This window comes from Peromyscus eremicus, chromosome 3 (genome assembly GCF_949786415.1).
Source record: "Peromyscus eremicus chromosome 3, PerEre_H2_v1, whole genome shotgun sequence".
Classification (NCBI taxonomy): domain Eukaryota; kingdom Metazoa; phylum Chordata; class Mammalia; order Rodentia; family Cricetidae; genus Peromyscus; species Peromyscus eremicus.
In genome coordinates this window covers 9984786-10000741 of record NC_081418.1, presented here as the reverse complement: position 1 = coordinate 10000741, position 15956 = coordinate 9984786, and the positions used below count along the sequence as shown (strand labels likewise).

Here is a 15956-nt window from a genome sequence, read left to right as displayed (position 1 = left end):
AGTCTTCCAGGTGTCCTTGTTGTGTTGCTGTTCTGCTTCAGGCCTAGCCACGCAGCAACACTCCACCTCTAAGCAAGGCCCTTGTGTTGGTAAACATGCCCCTGCTATGTTGAAGATAGCTCATTATTCGCTCCGTTTGTGAGCCAGGCAAACTTACCACTTGGATTGTCTCTCCGTGTCACTGCTGCAAAGAGCTGAGCGTCACATTTCAGGGGAGGTTCACTTTACTCCTTGTCCTTTCTCACACTTTCAGTCACATTACCATGTTAGACAGAGTCTTCCCAGCTATGGCAAAAATTTCCACACATGCGGCAGTCCAAAGGATCACTTGTACAAGTCAACAGTGATAGGGAAATTAGCTTTAAATAATGCTAGCTTTCTCAGTACAGGCCTGCTCAGTTACAGCTCTGATGTCCAAAGCCTTAGCCCTGTTTTTCCAATTCAGCTTCTCGTTTTCACAGACTATGCAGATCATTGATTTGGTGATATGTGGAGAGCAGAGCCATATCACTGTCCTCTCTATCACAGCTAGTACACACTCTGAGTTCTTCTTCTTAACAGTGACTATTCGTAAACTTCCCTGGAAACTAACTGTTCATGATCTTTGGCCATTGACTTCCATCTGAAATAGTCACACAGGCTGCTGGATAACTTCACTTTTGCTTCGTTGTTTCTCACAGCATTTCATTCTTATTTCTACACTGGAGAGGAAAACTAAATATGTTTCAAAGTTCATTTAGACTTAATAAGATACAAATGTAGGGAATTCCGGGTATGCATTGGGGACTATTTCTTCAGCTGATTTTTTTTCCATCTTCAACTATGGCTGACAATGTTATGTTTGATGACAGAAAGTTGAAGAATATATCTTTTAGGTTCATCTAACTAAAACTATGTGGTCTGTTTTCATTTGCTTGTGGCTCTCTGTTTCTAATTTATTACCTACATTTTTTTTTTCAACCTACAGTTGAAACCTGATGAAAGGATCATCAAAACGGACTATGGGCTACTGATTCGAAGCTTGCAGAAGAAGGACTCTGGGATGTATTACTGCAAAGCACAGGAGCACACTTTCATCCACACCGTAGTGAAGCTGACTTTGAATGTCATTGAGAATGAACAGATGGAAAATACCCAGAGGGCAGAGCACCAGGAGGGGCAGGTCAAGGATCTATTGGCTGAGTCACGGTTGAGATACAAAGACTACATCCAAATCCTTAGCAGCCCAAACTTCAGCCTGGACCAGTACTGTGAACAGATGTGGTACAGGGAGAAGCGGAGACAGCGCAACAAGGGAGGCCCAAAGTGGAAGCACATGCAGGAAATAAAGAAGAAACGGAATCGACGCCATCACAGAGACCTGGACGAGCCCCACACAGCCGTGGCTACAGAATTCTCTATTTAATTTAAAGAGAAAATTATTTACCTGCCTGCAAAATACTGTCTTGTTTTGTACATCCCTCATGGCAATTCGTACATGCCTTCCATGGAGTCTCATTAAGGCACAGAATGATATACTGAGTAAGACTGTCTATGGTAGATATAAATTCATCTAAACCAGCTTTTGAGAGCAAAACTTGTGTCAGTAAAGTCAAGAACTGTCCTCAGAATAGGAGCCTTACATTTATAAATGTTTTATGTTTTGAATTTAATGTCACAAATAGAAGTAAGCTAAATTAACATCTCCAGGTCCAACGGAAGGTGCCTTTTCCTCAAGCATGTCCATTAAACATGGAGTTTATCATGCAGTTGGCTATATTCTTATAAGCAGCTAAATCATTTCTTTATAGAACTGGTGACCTTAAAGGGATTTGAGGAAAGGCAGAAATTAAAACAGCTTATGTTAATAATAGGAACTTTCTCAAGGAGCCATGAGTCCACACTTAGAGCCAGGTATGAGAATTTAGAAAGGTGTGTTCCTTCTTTCAGGCCACAGGCTACATCTAGTGCAACTCAGCAGTTATTTTATGAGAGGCTATTAATGCTCCCAACGAGGTTCCTTGTGATTGGTCAAGAGAAATGGGTTCACAGATAGAATCTGCTGCTTAGTGGTGTATTCTAGAATACAGAATGCACAATTCCTGTTTTAATAACATGCGGAAATATTTTGATATAGTGAGAGTGGTATGATGTGCACCGTCTCTCAGCTGGGACTTAGGAGATGGGTAGAAGGACAGCCATGAATTCTGGGGAAAACTTGTATTGCACGAGAAGGAAGGGAACCACGCACAAACTAGATAGAATGTAAGGGAACTGTTTCCACTGGAACATAACTATCTCCTAATTTGTAATGTGTCAGCCAAAAACAATCCTGATAGAACAAACTGTTAGCAAAAGCTCATGTGAAAGTAAAATTTGTAAAGAATTATGGGATGGCAATATTTTATTTATAACCAATATATTTCTGTGTTCTCTTTTTTCTAAGTATTTATCATATTATGTATATTGTTTGCATTTACATCTTTATTTGATTATAGTTGACTATATAGGAGAAAACAATATGTAATACATACAGAGATAATTAAGTAGATGACCAAGGTGGGGAGTGGGGCTATATATTTGTTGAATGAATGGATAAGTGCAAACCTTTGATGACGGGAAGGGTTAAATTAACTCTTTGACATCCTTTTCTTTACACAAATGTTCTGAATTTCCAAGGTGATACATTGTAGTTCAAGCAGCATTGTTTTAGCAGTTTTACAACAAGTAAGTCTGCCACAGGAAGAGAAAACAAACAGAATTAACATAAATACCATTTGTGTTTCCTTAGCATGCTTCAAATTCCACTTTCCCTCTGAACAGTGCTTTCCTGCTGGTCTCCGGTCTCCACAGAACTCACCTTTCCTTTCTCCAGCACAAAGCCCTTAGCCTTTCTCTGTTGGGCCCTTTTCACACTCTTTATAGTGTGAAATGAACAATTAGTCACTTCCTCACAAAGAATGCAGCTTTTTAGAAAACCATCAGACGTTGCTTGTTTCTCATGCATTCTACACGCTCTGAAAGCAGTCTGTGTGAAGCCTGTGTGATTAAAAACCAGTGTTACAGAGTCAATCTCTTCATTCTGTGTAGCATCAGGATCTTACATTCATCTCATCTGCATTGGGGACCTGTCTCAAAGGCATCACACTCATCTGTGGGGTCGAGTACAATAATGAATATCTGTAGATGCTTAACCCTAAGGAAAAGGAAAAGTGAAGGAACTATTTTAATAAGTGAACCAGAATGAATTGCATCTCCAGAAGAAATATATATAAATACTTGTGTCATGGTTGGACACACAAGGGGCCTCATCTGTTTGCAAACTCACAAACTTGCAGGAATCTCAAAGCAAGTCCAAGGAGGCATGTTTCACTTAAAAAATACTTTCAAATAGCTGTGTCTCAAAACGTAATATTCAAATATGGATGGCGTTGAAAACTTACACAAGGTTCTAATATTTGTATTGACTTCTGAACATTAATTTTATCTAGATAAGAATATCTAAACCATTTTCTAATTACTTAGTTCAAATGTAATTTTTTTTCTATCAACATTCTGTAAATCAATTTTATGCCCTAGGTTTAAATAAAATTCTGGCTGCTTTGAATATAAAACTACTAATGGTGAATAAAATATATTATAAAAACTATTAGTAAAATAAGGTTACATAATAAAAGTGGGGACTAAGGTTTGCATGTATTTTAAAACACAAATTATACCTAATCCACACTTTATTACTTGTTCAGAACACTTAGAAAAGTGTGAATACTCCTAATTGACAAATGCAGTGTTTATCTCCTTAGCACTGAAGATGAGCAGACTCTGTATACTGAAATAAAGAAAAAGCAGAATATTGCTCAAAGTTTCAAATATTCAAAAACACCAGATCTCTCAGAAGAGATTCTAAAATACTTATTCATTTTTTTATATTTTTCTTAGTCTTCAATATACATCTTTAACTTTCTTGTGTGTATTTTGCTGAATTGGTATTCCAGTCATTTGTGCTGCTAAACGGCATTGTGTCCATCTGCATTCATTTGCATTTAATTTATTGGGAATTTTAAGAGTTTGTTTAGAAATGGATAATCTAAATAATCAATTTATGTAAAATTCTTCTTTCTTTTTTCTTTCCCAGTGAACTCAAAATACTACATTCACATGATTGAGTAAACATTTCAGAAGACACAGTCAAATTATCTAAAAAATGCTAAGTAGTCATAGGAAAAATGAGCAATTCGCAGAAGCCACAGCAAGTCTCCAGGTATCATTCAAATTCCAGCATCTTTTGTTCAAAGGAAAACTTCCTCACACAATGCTGCCATGATCTGGTCACATATTTGGAGCTTCTCTTTGTTCTATAACTTGACTCTTCGTATATTATTACATGCTATTCCTACTCAGTGGCTTCAGTTAGAAGGTAGCAAGAGGGACTGCTTGCTGGAATAACACAACCAAGCCCGAGTTCCCAGGACACCTAGTGTCATTTCATTCACATGAAAAAAATAAAATTAAATTAAACGAGACCACTCAGGAAACATTGATTTAAAAAAAAAATATATATATATATATATATATATATATATATATATATATATATATTGTGTCTCCCACATTTCCCTAGACAAATGAGTGAAGTCAGGAGTCTCCTCTCCTCAGAGAGTGACATTTGTAGCCGCATTTCTCACATTTGTAGTGTCTCATTTGTCACAGTGTGTTTTAACTGAAAAGCCTTTGGGGGGATGGATTTTTTAATAGAAATATATATTTTCTCATAGTAGATGATCACAATATTACAATTTTCAGTTTGTATGTGAGGTTAAAAAGGCATAAGATTTAAAATTCCGAGATTCTGAAAAATCAAAAATTTAGGTACAGAAGAATGTACAGGTTTTGTAACTCTTGCTTAATTACTTTGTGATGTAAATTATTTGTGAAAAGTTTAAACATAACTTTTTGGGAAAGAAAAAAAAACTTGTCAGAATCCACAGTTAATTTTAATTCTAACATTGTCAGTGGTAGCAGTCAATGATGAATCATTCTACTTTTAAAAATGTAGTCTTGTAGTATAACATAATTAAAATTGTTAAATGTATATTTTGTTTGTATTGTAATAAAACATGAGCTTCAGTGTTTTTTCTATTATTATAAACAGTGTTGTATGTATGAAATTTTTCTTTTGTTTTAACTTTAAATATGGCAAGCAAATTTTCTATAGTAAATTGAACTAAACAAAATAAAATAAGATATTCCTAAAGGTTTTCAATAGATATTTTTTATTGTAAGTATGCAATAATTTCATTTGTGAAACAACAAAAAGCATCTCTCCCATTTGACACAGCTATGTAAGCTTTATTGTGATCTAATTTAGATTATTTTCTGAGGGTAGTAAAATTACCAGAAGTAACTGCTATCTCCTAAGTCAAAGTTTAAACTATTCATCTATGAGTCAATATGGATATATATTAGTATAATTTTTTTAAAGAAGTTAAGATGAGGCCTTATTATAGCTTCTCAGATTTGTTTCCAACTTGGCATACTCAGAAATTATATTTTACTTTTGCAAGTACATGATAGTTCAGTATTTCCACAAACATCTAGAGATACTATGTGGAAAGCTGTAAGTTTTTGTGATGGTCCTGAAAAACTTCAAAGAAGTTAATAGTAACAACTAATTTGTAAGACCTTTGACGTAGTCTGTATGTAACAAACTACCGTAAATGAGGCAGCTTGTCAGCATCAGCATGTTTTCCTCAGTGGTTGGGGGTGGGTGTCCATGACATTCAAGGTACTGGTAGTTTCTGTGGCTGGCCAGGGCCACGTTGCCTCCCCATTGTGTTGTCATGGGATGGAAGAGGCAAACAAACTCTTTGGTCTACTTTTAAAAAGGCCCACATTCAGTTTTCAGGACTCTATACTCACGAGTTAACCACTTCCCAGAGTTTCCTACTTCATAATACCATCAATTTGGGGTTAGAATTTTAGCCTCTAAGCTGAATTGAGATGGAAGGGAACTTTTCTATGTAACAGAATTCCAGGTCCAAAATCAGGCACAAATCACTGCTGTGAATAAAACACAAGGGTAATGACTGAGAAAATGAAGTGGTGACTGAAACACGAAGATGTTTGCATATTTTCTAGCAAGAAGAATCAAGAATGAATTATTAAGTTGAGAATGGGAAGCCTTTGTCAGACCACCTGCTACTCGTATTGCATGGCATAACTCATTGAGAAACCCTTACCCAGAAGACAGAGTTATAAATAAAGTGTCCTTTTAGGAATACAGAAGCTTATACAGATATACTAGTATACATTGGTTTTAACACACATCCTGAAGAATGATTAGGTAGTGTTCATGGATGAAAATGCACATAATCTAAGAATCAAATTTCTTCAAGTCATATATAACTTGGGGAAACTTTCTCCATGTGGGAGAATGATTGGTAGATATTGTCAAGAATGTATACTGCAGGATTAATTATAAGAACAAGGAGAGAACAATCTAGATGCTCACGTCAAGCAGAACACATAAATTGAAATTCTGTCTCAGAATGGATACAGGCGTTTAAATAAGATGTGCTGTGTGTATCAACAGAAAGGTCTCAGAAACATAACTTCAAAGGAAAGGAACTCAAACATTTCAGGAATGCAAACAGAATTTTACAATATTTATCAAGTTTAAAAAAGCAAATGATACTGCTTATGAATATTTACACTCACATGTAAATATTCATATGTAAGTAGTAAACATAAAACATTTCTGGTGAAGTTAAGCACTTAATTCAAGCCAGAGTTTCCACTAAGATGCAAAGCGGAGGATGAGAATATGGGAAGCTATAACATTTTCAGTAACATTTAAATTCTTTAAAAATATCTAAATTCAACACAGTAAAATGTTGAAACTTGACTACATTGGCTATTGGGTAAAAATCTAGTCTGAACACAATTCTATGTATTCAAATAGCTCATAATAGAAAGTAGATTATATCTGTAATAGGAAGATGAACAGATAAATGGTAGATAAGAGGTAAAAAGATCAATAAAAGTACAAAAACCTCTACCGTAAATTCTAGAATGTTCCAGAAAAGGGAAAGAGGAAGGAAGCTTACTTCGGAATGCTTGTAATTGCAGCTGTGGTTTTGGAAACACAACCTTGCAGCTTGAGTTATTCTTTCAACTCAAAATTTCCTTCTGACACCTGGCTATTTTAAACACGCATCAGTTGGGACCTCAGTGGCCTCAGGGATCCAGACCCAGGATGAGGTCTTTTCCTAAGTACCATCCTATTGTTACGGAATGCTTGAGGTGGGAAGAACCCAGGACTACACGTTTAATAAGCTGTAAGAACCACAAAGATGAGTGGGCCGGTTCTAGATTCAAGGCTGATATTAAGAGCAGAATCACTTCTCTTTGGTTCACATAGTAAATATAAAACAATCCATGCTCTTTATGTAACTCAAAGGGTGAAGAAACATATCTGTGTCTTGTTAAAGGTCTTTAAATGGTTTTTCAGATTAATATTTTCTTAAAAAAGAATTCCATATTGCTTTCTCCTTATGATTCATAAAAGGCATTTTATGTGTAGGAATAGGCCAAATACCCTAAAATTTGGACTTTGTAAATTTTCTGTGTTCATGGATCCTGTTGGTGAGAGGTTCACAGACACAAATACACAGTATAACCTCACATGTTCAGGACATATGCTACAAAGTAAGAGGAGACTGAAAACAGTTTACCACATGGGAAGTCCTTGTCCAGAATAAGCAAAGGGGTTATTTCCTGGCCACATACTGCTAAGCTTTTAATATGTTGAAACAAATTACTACTGAGCAATTATCTCCAATTATTTAATTATATTATAATTACATCCCTTTCTTATTGGTTGTTTTGCTATTGAAAAACAAAGAAAAACTGTGACTTCCTCATGGTGATCTGTGTTTGCTATAGTGTTGCAGGCATTCAGTGGCTGGAGGCAAAGTTGGACTTGAGAATAACTGCACTGTGTTCATGTGCTGAAATTACAGAGAGCTACAGGGCAACAGTTTGCTAAAGAATTGTCTAATACTACATTTAATATAATCTATACATAAAGTCATTTTGGTATTTTTTAGCATGTGACATAAAGAGATTTTATCCATTGACTTATAAGAAATAAACATAAAATGGTGAAAATGAGCCCATGATTTCCATATTATGCAACTCAATGGATCACTCTTTCACTTAAAAATAACAGGAAACACAGTAGGGAAACTTGTTAGGGACAGGAGGTCACGGACTCTTAAGTCTGAGATGTAAAGAGTGTTGCTCAAAGAGTGTGATTTATGGGTTAGGTGTTCATGGTATAGAAAATCAGGATTATTTTGCTGTTACTGGTTTCTAGATAAAACAAACAATGTAATAGGGGACCCACTCAATAGAGGCAAATAAGAATTAAAATGTCACTGATCAAAATGGGACCTAAATTACAGTGCATCCACACATAAGTCATTTATTTTTGATATCTCTAAATGCTTAAAATGTAGGAGTTTTCCTTTTTTTTTAAATAACAGAAACTGAAATTCTTAGAGAGTGTGTCTCTATTTTACATATCTACTTCAATTTCTAGCAACAAATGACAGTTGAACCATGAGGCAAAACAACAAAGAGGTTTCTTCAATACTATTAGGATTCATAATTTAAGAAATGACTAAGAAAAAAAATCCACCAAATGGAAGCATTTTCTAAAATTCCTCCCGCATGTGCTCCTTTTTAAATCAAACTGGTAAATTGATGAAAGTCTATTTTCATTTTGAGTATTCGCATGTTTTAAAGAAAACAATTATAAAATGGTATTCCTGTCTTCTTTGGGTTCTCCCCTTTGATTCAGGTGAGTTCAGGGCTACAAACTACCTTCAAACTGATAGACAAAGGTCCACATGACTTGTAATGGGTTTTTCTTCAGACACCGGCACTTAAAAGCCGTCTTTGAAGGAGGCTTTGTAGCTTGAAATTCATGGCACATTCAAGCTCTGATAGATTTTTTCTGACAATCCTTGGTTAGTATTTTGAATTGTTTTCTTTTTGGTCCTAGTATTTTCTGGTTTGATTTACCTTCAAGGGCACATAAGTTTCAAATAGAACTGAGTGGGGATGCTGGGCAGGAAGAAAGAGAATGAGAAGGCGCCATGGCAGCCATCTGGCTTCCAGGCCCCATTTGGGATATATGAATTTCAGTATGTCAGTATCCCCTGACACAAACGACATGGCCAGTGGTCAGTAATTCTCTCTACATACACAAACAGCAGGTGCCTCACTCTCGTGTCTACAACAGAAACAAGGGACTTCTTGTATTAAAGAGAAAATCTTGTTTAAGAGGGCCAGTCTAAAGCCAAACAATAAAAAGAAATAGGGTGTATTTTGGATAAATAAAAAAAAGTAGAGAAAGTAAGTGTCCCCTTAATGAGAAATGTAGCTTTATATTACAACACTGGCTTCCTGCCCCGCCAAATTTCCTCCTCTAAAAGTCTGCAGACATGTGATGACGCTGGGCTTGTTAGGATAGCTAAAGAGTCAGAAAATTAGAAAAGGAGACAGATTCCAAATGCTACAGCGGAAAAATTTCCAATCTGCCTTTTCTTCCTTCTCAAGCATCGGCTTTCCTTCCTAGATAAAACTGAGCCAGACTGGCCTTACAGCAAGCCTTAAGGACACTCAGCTTGCTCACAGATCATCACAAGATTACAAATCGAAGAAGGTCAGGGACTTTAAGCTGGTTTCAAAGTCCGGTGAGCTGGTGACAGTAGGTGGAATTAGAACTTCCTTTCCTGCTTGAAGTTAAGGAAGCTGAAAGGTAAGCTGATGTAAACACACACACAGGTATTATTCCTTTCTACCTTAGATGGATTTTGAGTTCTACGTCACACAAGCAGCTCCTAGGAAAATACTAGGCAAATCTAAACAATATTAAGGTTGTTGTCTGGATGAAAGGATTCTGTTTTGCACCCCGGAGGAATTTTGATTTCAGTAAATATTGAACAGAATGAAAGGCCTGAGGATCCAGTTTTCTCTTTCCCGGTGTGCCCTCCTTCAAGGTATATCTGTCTACTGACATTCTATTGTAGGTATTCATTTCTACCTCTTTTATCTTTCCTTTGACACCATTATCTGGGATAATATTCAGAGTATAAATTCTCTCTGAATCTGATGAACTGTCCTCAACTTCCCTTCTGTGTCTAAAGGGCACTCTCTGTCTTTGATTACAGAATTTTCTTGTGACAAATATTAAACTGGTCCTTCAAATTCCAGTTCAGTTCCAAATGAGAACCAGATAAATCTTTGTAGCACTATTTCTCATACAGTTATCTTGTATTGTGTTGTCTCAAAAATACAGTTGAATTGAGCATATTAATCATATATACATATTTTCCAGGGTAAATAAAAAAATAGAGTTCATTTCTTTCACTATGAACTATTAATGGGCATTATTTCAGGTAAGCTCTATTGTAAAATATTAGTACTAGAGAGTTTAACTTTATTTTGAACCAAAGCGTATGCCTGCAACTTGATAATAATCAGAAATAAGCTTTTTATTCTCACTTAGAAACAAACATTCCTAACCATTCATAAAACTTGGCTCTCTTTTCCTTTGTTGTTCTATAAGGACAAAACAACCAGCAAAATAATTCGACCTTTCACATTTAATATTATTTAAAGTTTTAAACCTATTTATAAGGTACTGTTTTGTATGCAGGATATAAACATTACTTAATTAAAATATATAAAATTATTACATTCCAATATGTTAAGACTTATCCATGATTTATAGGATGTTGACATGTACCTGGGAAGTCAAAGAAGGAGTTCCACACTGCACATGCTTAGACAATTCATCTTTATTTTCAATTTAATCTCACCAGAGGAAACCAAAGCCTGTAGAGAGGCAAAGTCTCATGCCAGCTCAGCAAACTGGCTAAGGTTCTAGTTTGTTCCAGCCTGTCCACCCCAAGGACACTTCATCAGACAATGTGAATAGGATGGTGTCCCAGATTATAGGGAATAAAGGAAATTAAGAGTACTTAATTCTCATTACACCAGTGAGCAAATACAGATGTTAATGCGTACAGAGACACAGGGACAGTGACTTCATAGTATTATGTATCTTAAAGACAACACAAAGATTCCCTTGGACCAACAGGAGAAAATTACTTTTATTTAAGGAAAATTAAGAAAAGAAAATAGAAAGAATATTATGTTTCAAATACTAAATAAAACAATGTAAATGTGGTCTAAAATGATACTTATAACAAACAAATAGAAAACATATACTCATCAGTTAAAAAATGAAGAATTCAGGATGGGGTTTAAAAATGCCAGCAAAAAATTATGCACAAGAGATAAACTGAAAAAAAAAGAAAGAAAATGGAAAACCATATATAAAAAGCAAGTAAAAATCAATAAAAAGGAAATTAAAATCTGGTAATAGTATGGTCACTGTGTTTAGACACAACTTGGTCAGTTCAGATCTGCATAAAAGACTGTAAAGACAGGGGCTGGAGAAATGGCTCAGCAGGTAAGAGCACTGACTGTTCTTCCAGAGGACCTGGGTTCAATTCCCAGCACCCACATGGCAGCTCACAACTGTCTGAAACTCTGAGATCTGACATATAAAATAAAAATTAATGTCTCAGCAAGACTGTAAAGACATAATACTGGGGCCATGTTTGAAACAATTGTTTCTCTGTTTCTATAATGATTGTAAGGCTTTTAATATACAGTTCTCTATCTCTATTTTTTTAAAACTTTTCCTGTTGGGTGGTGGTGGCACATGCCTTTTATCCCAGAGGCAGAGTCTGGTGAATCTCTGTGAGTTCGAGGCCAGCCTGGTCTACAGAGTGAGATCCAAGACAGACTTCAAAGCTACACAGAGAAATCCTGTCTTAAAAAACAAAACAAAACAAAACAAAACAAAAACAAAACCCAAAAACTTTTCCTAGTGATGATGTTTTAAATGTTTTGTAAGTGAAAGCAGTGAATAATCACAGAAGGATGAACATATCTTCTAAAACTATATGTATTATATACCATAGGATCAGAGCAAAACTGGTATGTTTCAAGAAAAATAGATGGATCTTTTAAGTTTTGTTGGCTAATAGAGCACGTTAATCATAGGAGTTTATAGTACAGCAATGAAATAAATATAGAATACAGTCAAGTGAATAATGTAGTACACCACTATAACAAAAACAGAGATAATACACACATTCAAGCACACAAAAAAAGATTTGCAGAAATATGTAACATATTAACCTATAGAGAAAAATCCTAAAAATGTCAGACCAATATCTACAGATTGTATTTCTTACTATAAAGTAATATACATTAGAAAGTATTAAAATAGTTTAAAGACTTAATTTTGGAAGTCATATGCTAATTTGCTAAATATTCCTGATTCTTAAATATTTAAAAAACAATAATCATTAAGAAATACTTATAATTAAATGTCAACATTTAAGAGCAAAGTTTATGAAACAAATTTGAAGCATAATTTAATAAGAAACACTTAAAAATATAAATGAGAAAACTAATATAAACAATAAATATTCAACTAAGAATTTTTTTAATATAATAACATGAAATATAATAAGATAAAAGAAGAAAACATCACATAAAGGTCTGATAAGGCTACTAACAGAAGGAAAAGAGCCCTAAGAATAGGCACAAGAATCAGAGACCCACTCAGGAGTTTTATAAAAATACTAAACTGAAAGTTATAATATATTAAAATGCATCAAACATACAAGTGTAAAAAAGAAGAAACAATATACATGAATAGGATTCAATGAAATAAATTATAAGAAAAATAAAATATCAATAATATATGTAATTGACTTAAAGTTATTTGAATGTGTTGATGATAGAACAATTTTTTCCAAAAACTATGAAGAAAATGTAGGCAAGTAAAAAAAACCCAGAATAAAAATGGAAAATAGCCATAATTACAAAATAATGTTTGCCAAGAGCCCACGAATACTATAATAATTTAAATAATTACTTTGTTTCTTCACAACACCCAAGATCGTGAAGACAACTTAAATTCCCATCATCTGATGAATGAATAAAGAAAATGTGGTTCTTACATTGTATTACTCATGGTTTTCTGGAGAATAGAACTCAAAAGTTGAATATATACAATACATTAGTTAATATATACATTATATACTACTGTATGTATATTGAGACGATTTATTAAATTAGCTGTTTTTGAAATAGCAACAATTGTTGAATTACACCTGAGAAGCTGAGAAGCTGGAAGACAATTGCTCAGTCCTTGAGGCTGGGAGCTTCCACAGTCAGAGCAACCCCACAGTGGCTGTGTCACAGAAGAAAAACCAGGAATCTGGTATTCACTCAGTCCATGTGTTTGTGTGCCTAGGCAGTCCAAATCTGCTATTGAAAACCTAGGCTTTTCCTAGTTTTAGGCAGCTATGAAAGTTTAGAAACACTGGTTCTGATGTCAGCAAAAGAATCACCATCATCATCATCATTATCATCATCATCATCATCATCATTATCATTATCATCATCATCATCATTATCATCATAATCACTACCACCATCACCATTATCACCAGCAGCAGCAACAACAACAACAGCAGTAAAAAGACAAACTAGCCAAAAGGCAGAAGGGAAGGCCAGACCAGCACAAGGCGAATGATCCTCCTTTTACCATGTTCCTTTTCTTTGTTTATAAGTCTGGGTTGCTACCAGCAGCTGCTGCCCACATTTGTGGTGGGTCATCCGACACCAGTTAAGACAAGCAGAGTAACCCCTCTGCTGAGACCACCACTCAGGCCGTTCTTCTCTGTGGTGAGTTGACACTAAAACCAACCAGTGTTTCTGTAATCTCAATGTATATTGACCCAAAGTCTATACATCTCAGTGAAGTTCTGTTTTGAACGGTGTTTCTGAAGCTGAGGGGTTCGGTTCACACTGTATTAGTATCTTGAGTGAAGGGTTGTTTGATTTAAAGATGTTTAATTTGACTGTATGAATGAGTACATATAAAGACAGAGCTTGAAAAGTGAATACTTGAGTAGTGCATGACTTGATAGCCAATGCTATTCAACATTGACTTACAGACCTTTGTTTAACGTGTGTGATTTATTTCCCTCCTAGAAATGTGCTGCTGTCATTGTTTACTTTTTGATTTTTCCCTTCAGTAAAGTAAGTTTTCACAAAGCTTGAAACCACACCAAAACAAACAAACAAAATTCACATATATCCTGTGGAATACATTTCGTCACAAATGACGAAATTCTGTTTCTTTCAGAAGCACAGATGTAAGTGGAGGTCACTATGTATGTGAAATCAGGCAGGGAAAGAACAGCAAGTTCTATAGTGTCTTGGTAACTAATGTGTGCAATGTGAAGCTGATCTCATGAGAGCTGGGAGTAGCATTCTGTTTGCAGAGCGGATAATCGGGAGAGGGAGGCTTAAGGAAAAGTTGCCCAGTGGGTGTTGGGTTTCAGTTAGATGTCAAGAGGCTCTATTATGGCACTGCTCAGAAGGGTGTCAACGATAACAGTAACTACTGCGGAGCCTGAAAAGCTGGGAGGCAGTATTTGTTTGTTTGTTTTATTTTTACCATAAAGGATGATAAATGTCTAAGAAGCTAAATGTTTATAACTTAAGTGTGATAAAATATGCACATGTCAAAATATTATGGTAACCTGTTGATGTGAACAATTTTGATGTTTTAATCTAGTATGTAAAACAATTGACAGAATAATCGATATAATACCTTTTACGTCAATGTTCATATTATCGTTTCTGGTTTTGTGGGGGTTCTTTGCAGGGATTGTGTGTGTGCCTTCACATGTGTATGTGTCTCATGATTCACCTTTTTCCCACTTTTTTTTTTTTGTTTCGTCTTATTCTTGTTTATTTGTAGTTTTATTTGCCTGTTTGATCTTTTTAAAGAGAGAAAGCAATGAGTTGGGTGAGCAGGGAGTTGAGGAGGATCTGGGAGGAGGCAAAGAAGAGGAAATTATTTTTATTAAAATAATTTTTTAATAAAACTAAAATTTTACTAGAAAAATAGAAGACATAAAATTATCTCAAGAAAATAGAAGTATGAATAGAAAAATTTAATATATCAAATAATTTTGTTTGTTTTTCAAGCCTTCACTGTCCTGGAACTCACTTTGTAGAATGGGATGACCTTAAACTCAGAGATCTGCCTGCATCTGCCTCCCCAGGGCTGAGATTAAAGGCATGTGCCACCACTGCCCAGCTTAAATTTAATTTTTTACCATGTAAATTACCACTTAAGGTGTTTTTCAATCCTGATTCCCAAAGTATACAATAGAGGAAATGAAATATTGAACTCCATAGTTTTGTTAAAAACAGATGAGACCCATAAAATATTAAGTTACAGTAATAACAGTAATACATATTGAAAAATAGTTTGCAAAATCAACGAAGGCCGAACCTGTGATAATTCATCAATTTCACTCCTAGAGCCGAGCTGTAGACTTACAGATATGGCTGAGTGTGTAAGGTACTCACAGTGAAGTGTGAGGACCTGAATTTGGAACATCAGGACCCTGTTAAAAGCCAGGGTGGCTGCTTGAGCAACTCTGATCTAGTTCTGGAGCTTTGGACACAAGAGGATGACTGGGTTTACTGGCCTGCCAATCTAGCAAATCATCAAGCTCCAGTTTTAAAAGTGGCCCTGTCTCAAAAATTCAGAGTCATTGAAGATGAGGCAGGACTTGAACCTCTAACTTCCTCATTGGACTTAACACACAGCAGTGCACACATGTGCACACAGGCAAACATACAGGCAAAGCCTGTAATTCTAGTATTTAGGGGACTGAGGCAGGAGAATCACCTTGAGTTCAAGCCCAGTTGAGCTATATAATGAACTCAAAGCCAGCCTGGCCCTGAGGAGTGTGACCCTGCCTGTGCTGGTTAGTTTTTGTTAACTTGACACAAAGTAG

At 35.4% G+C, this 15956-nt stretch overlaps 1 protein-coding gene across 1 annotated transcript in view; it reads left to right on the top strand.

The window, feature by feature from the left end:
- The window catches only part of Sema3d (semaphorin 3D), a 107632-nt gene extending 105929 nt beyond the window's left edge, over positions 1 to 1703 (top strand). The window contains exon 12 of the mRNA XM_059256451.1: positions 968 to 1703. Within this exon, the coding sequence (XP_059112434.1) occupies positions 968 to 1405 (438 nt within the window). The 3' untranslated portion in view covers positions 1406 to 1703. The remainder of the gene's footprint in view (positions 1 to 967) is intronic.
- Positions 1704 to 15956: the final 14253 nt, after the last annotated feature.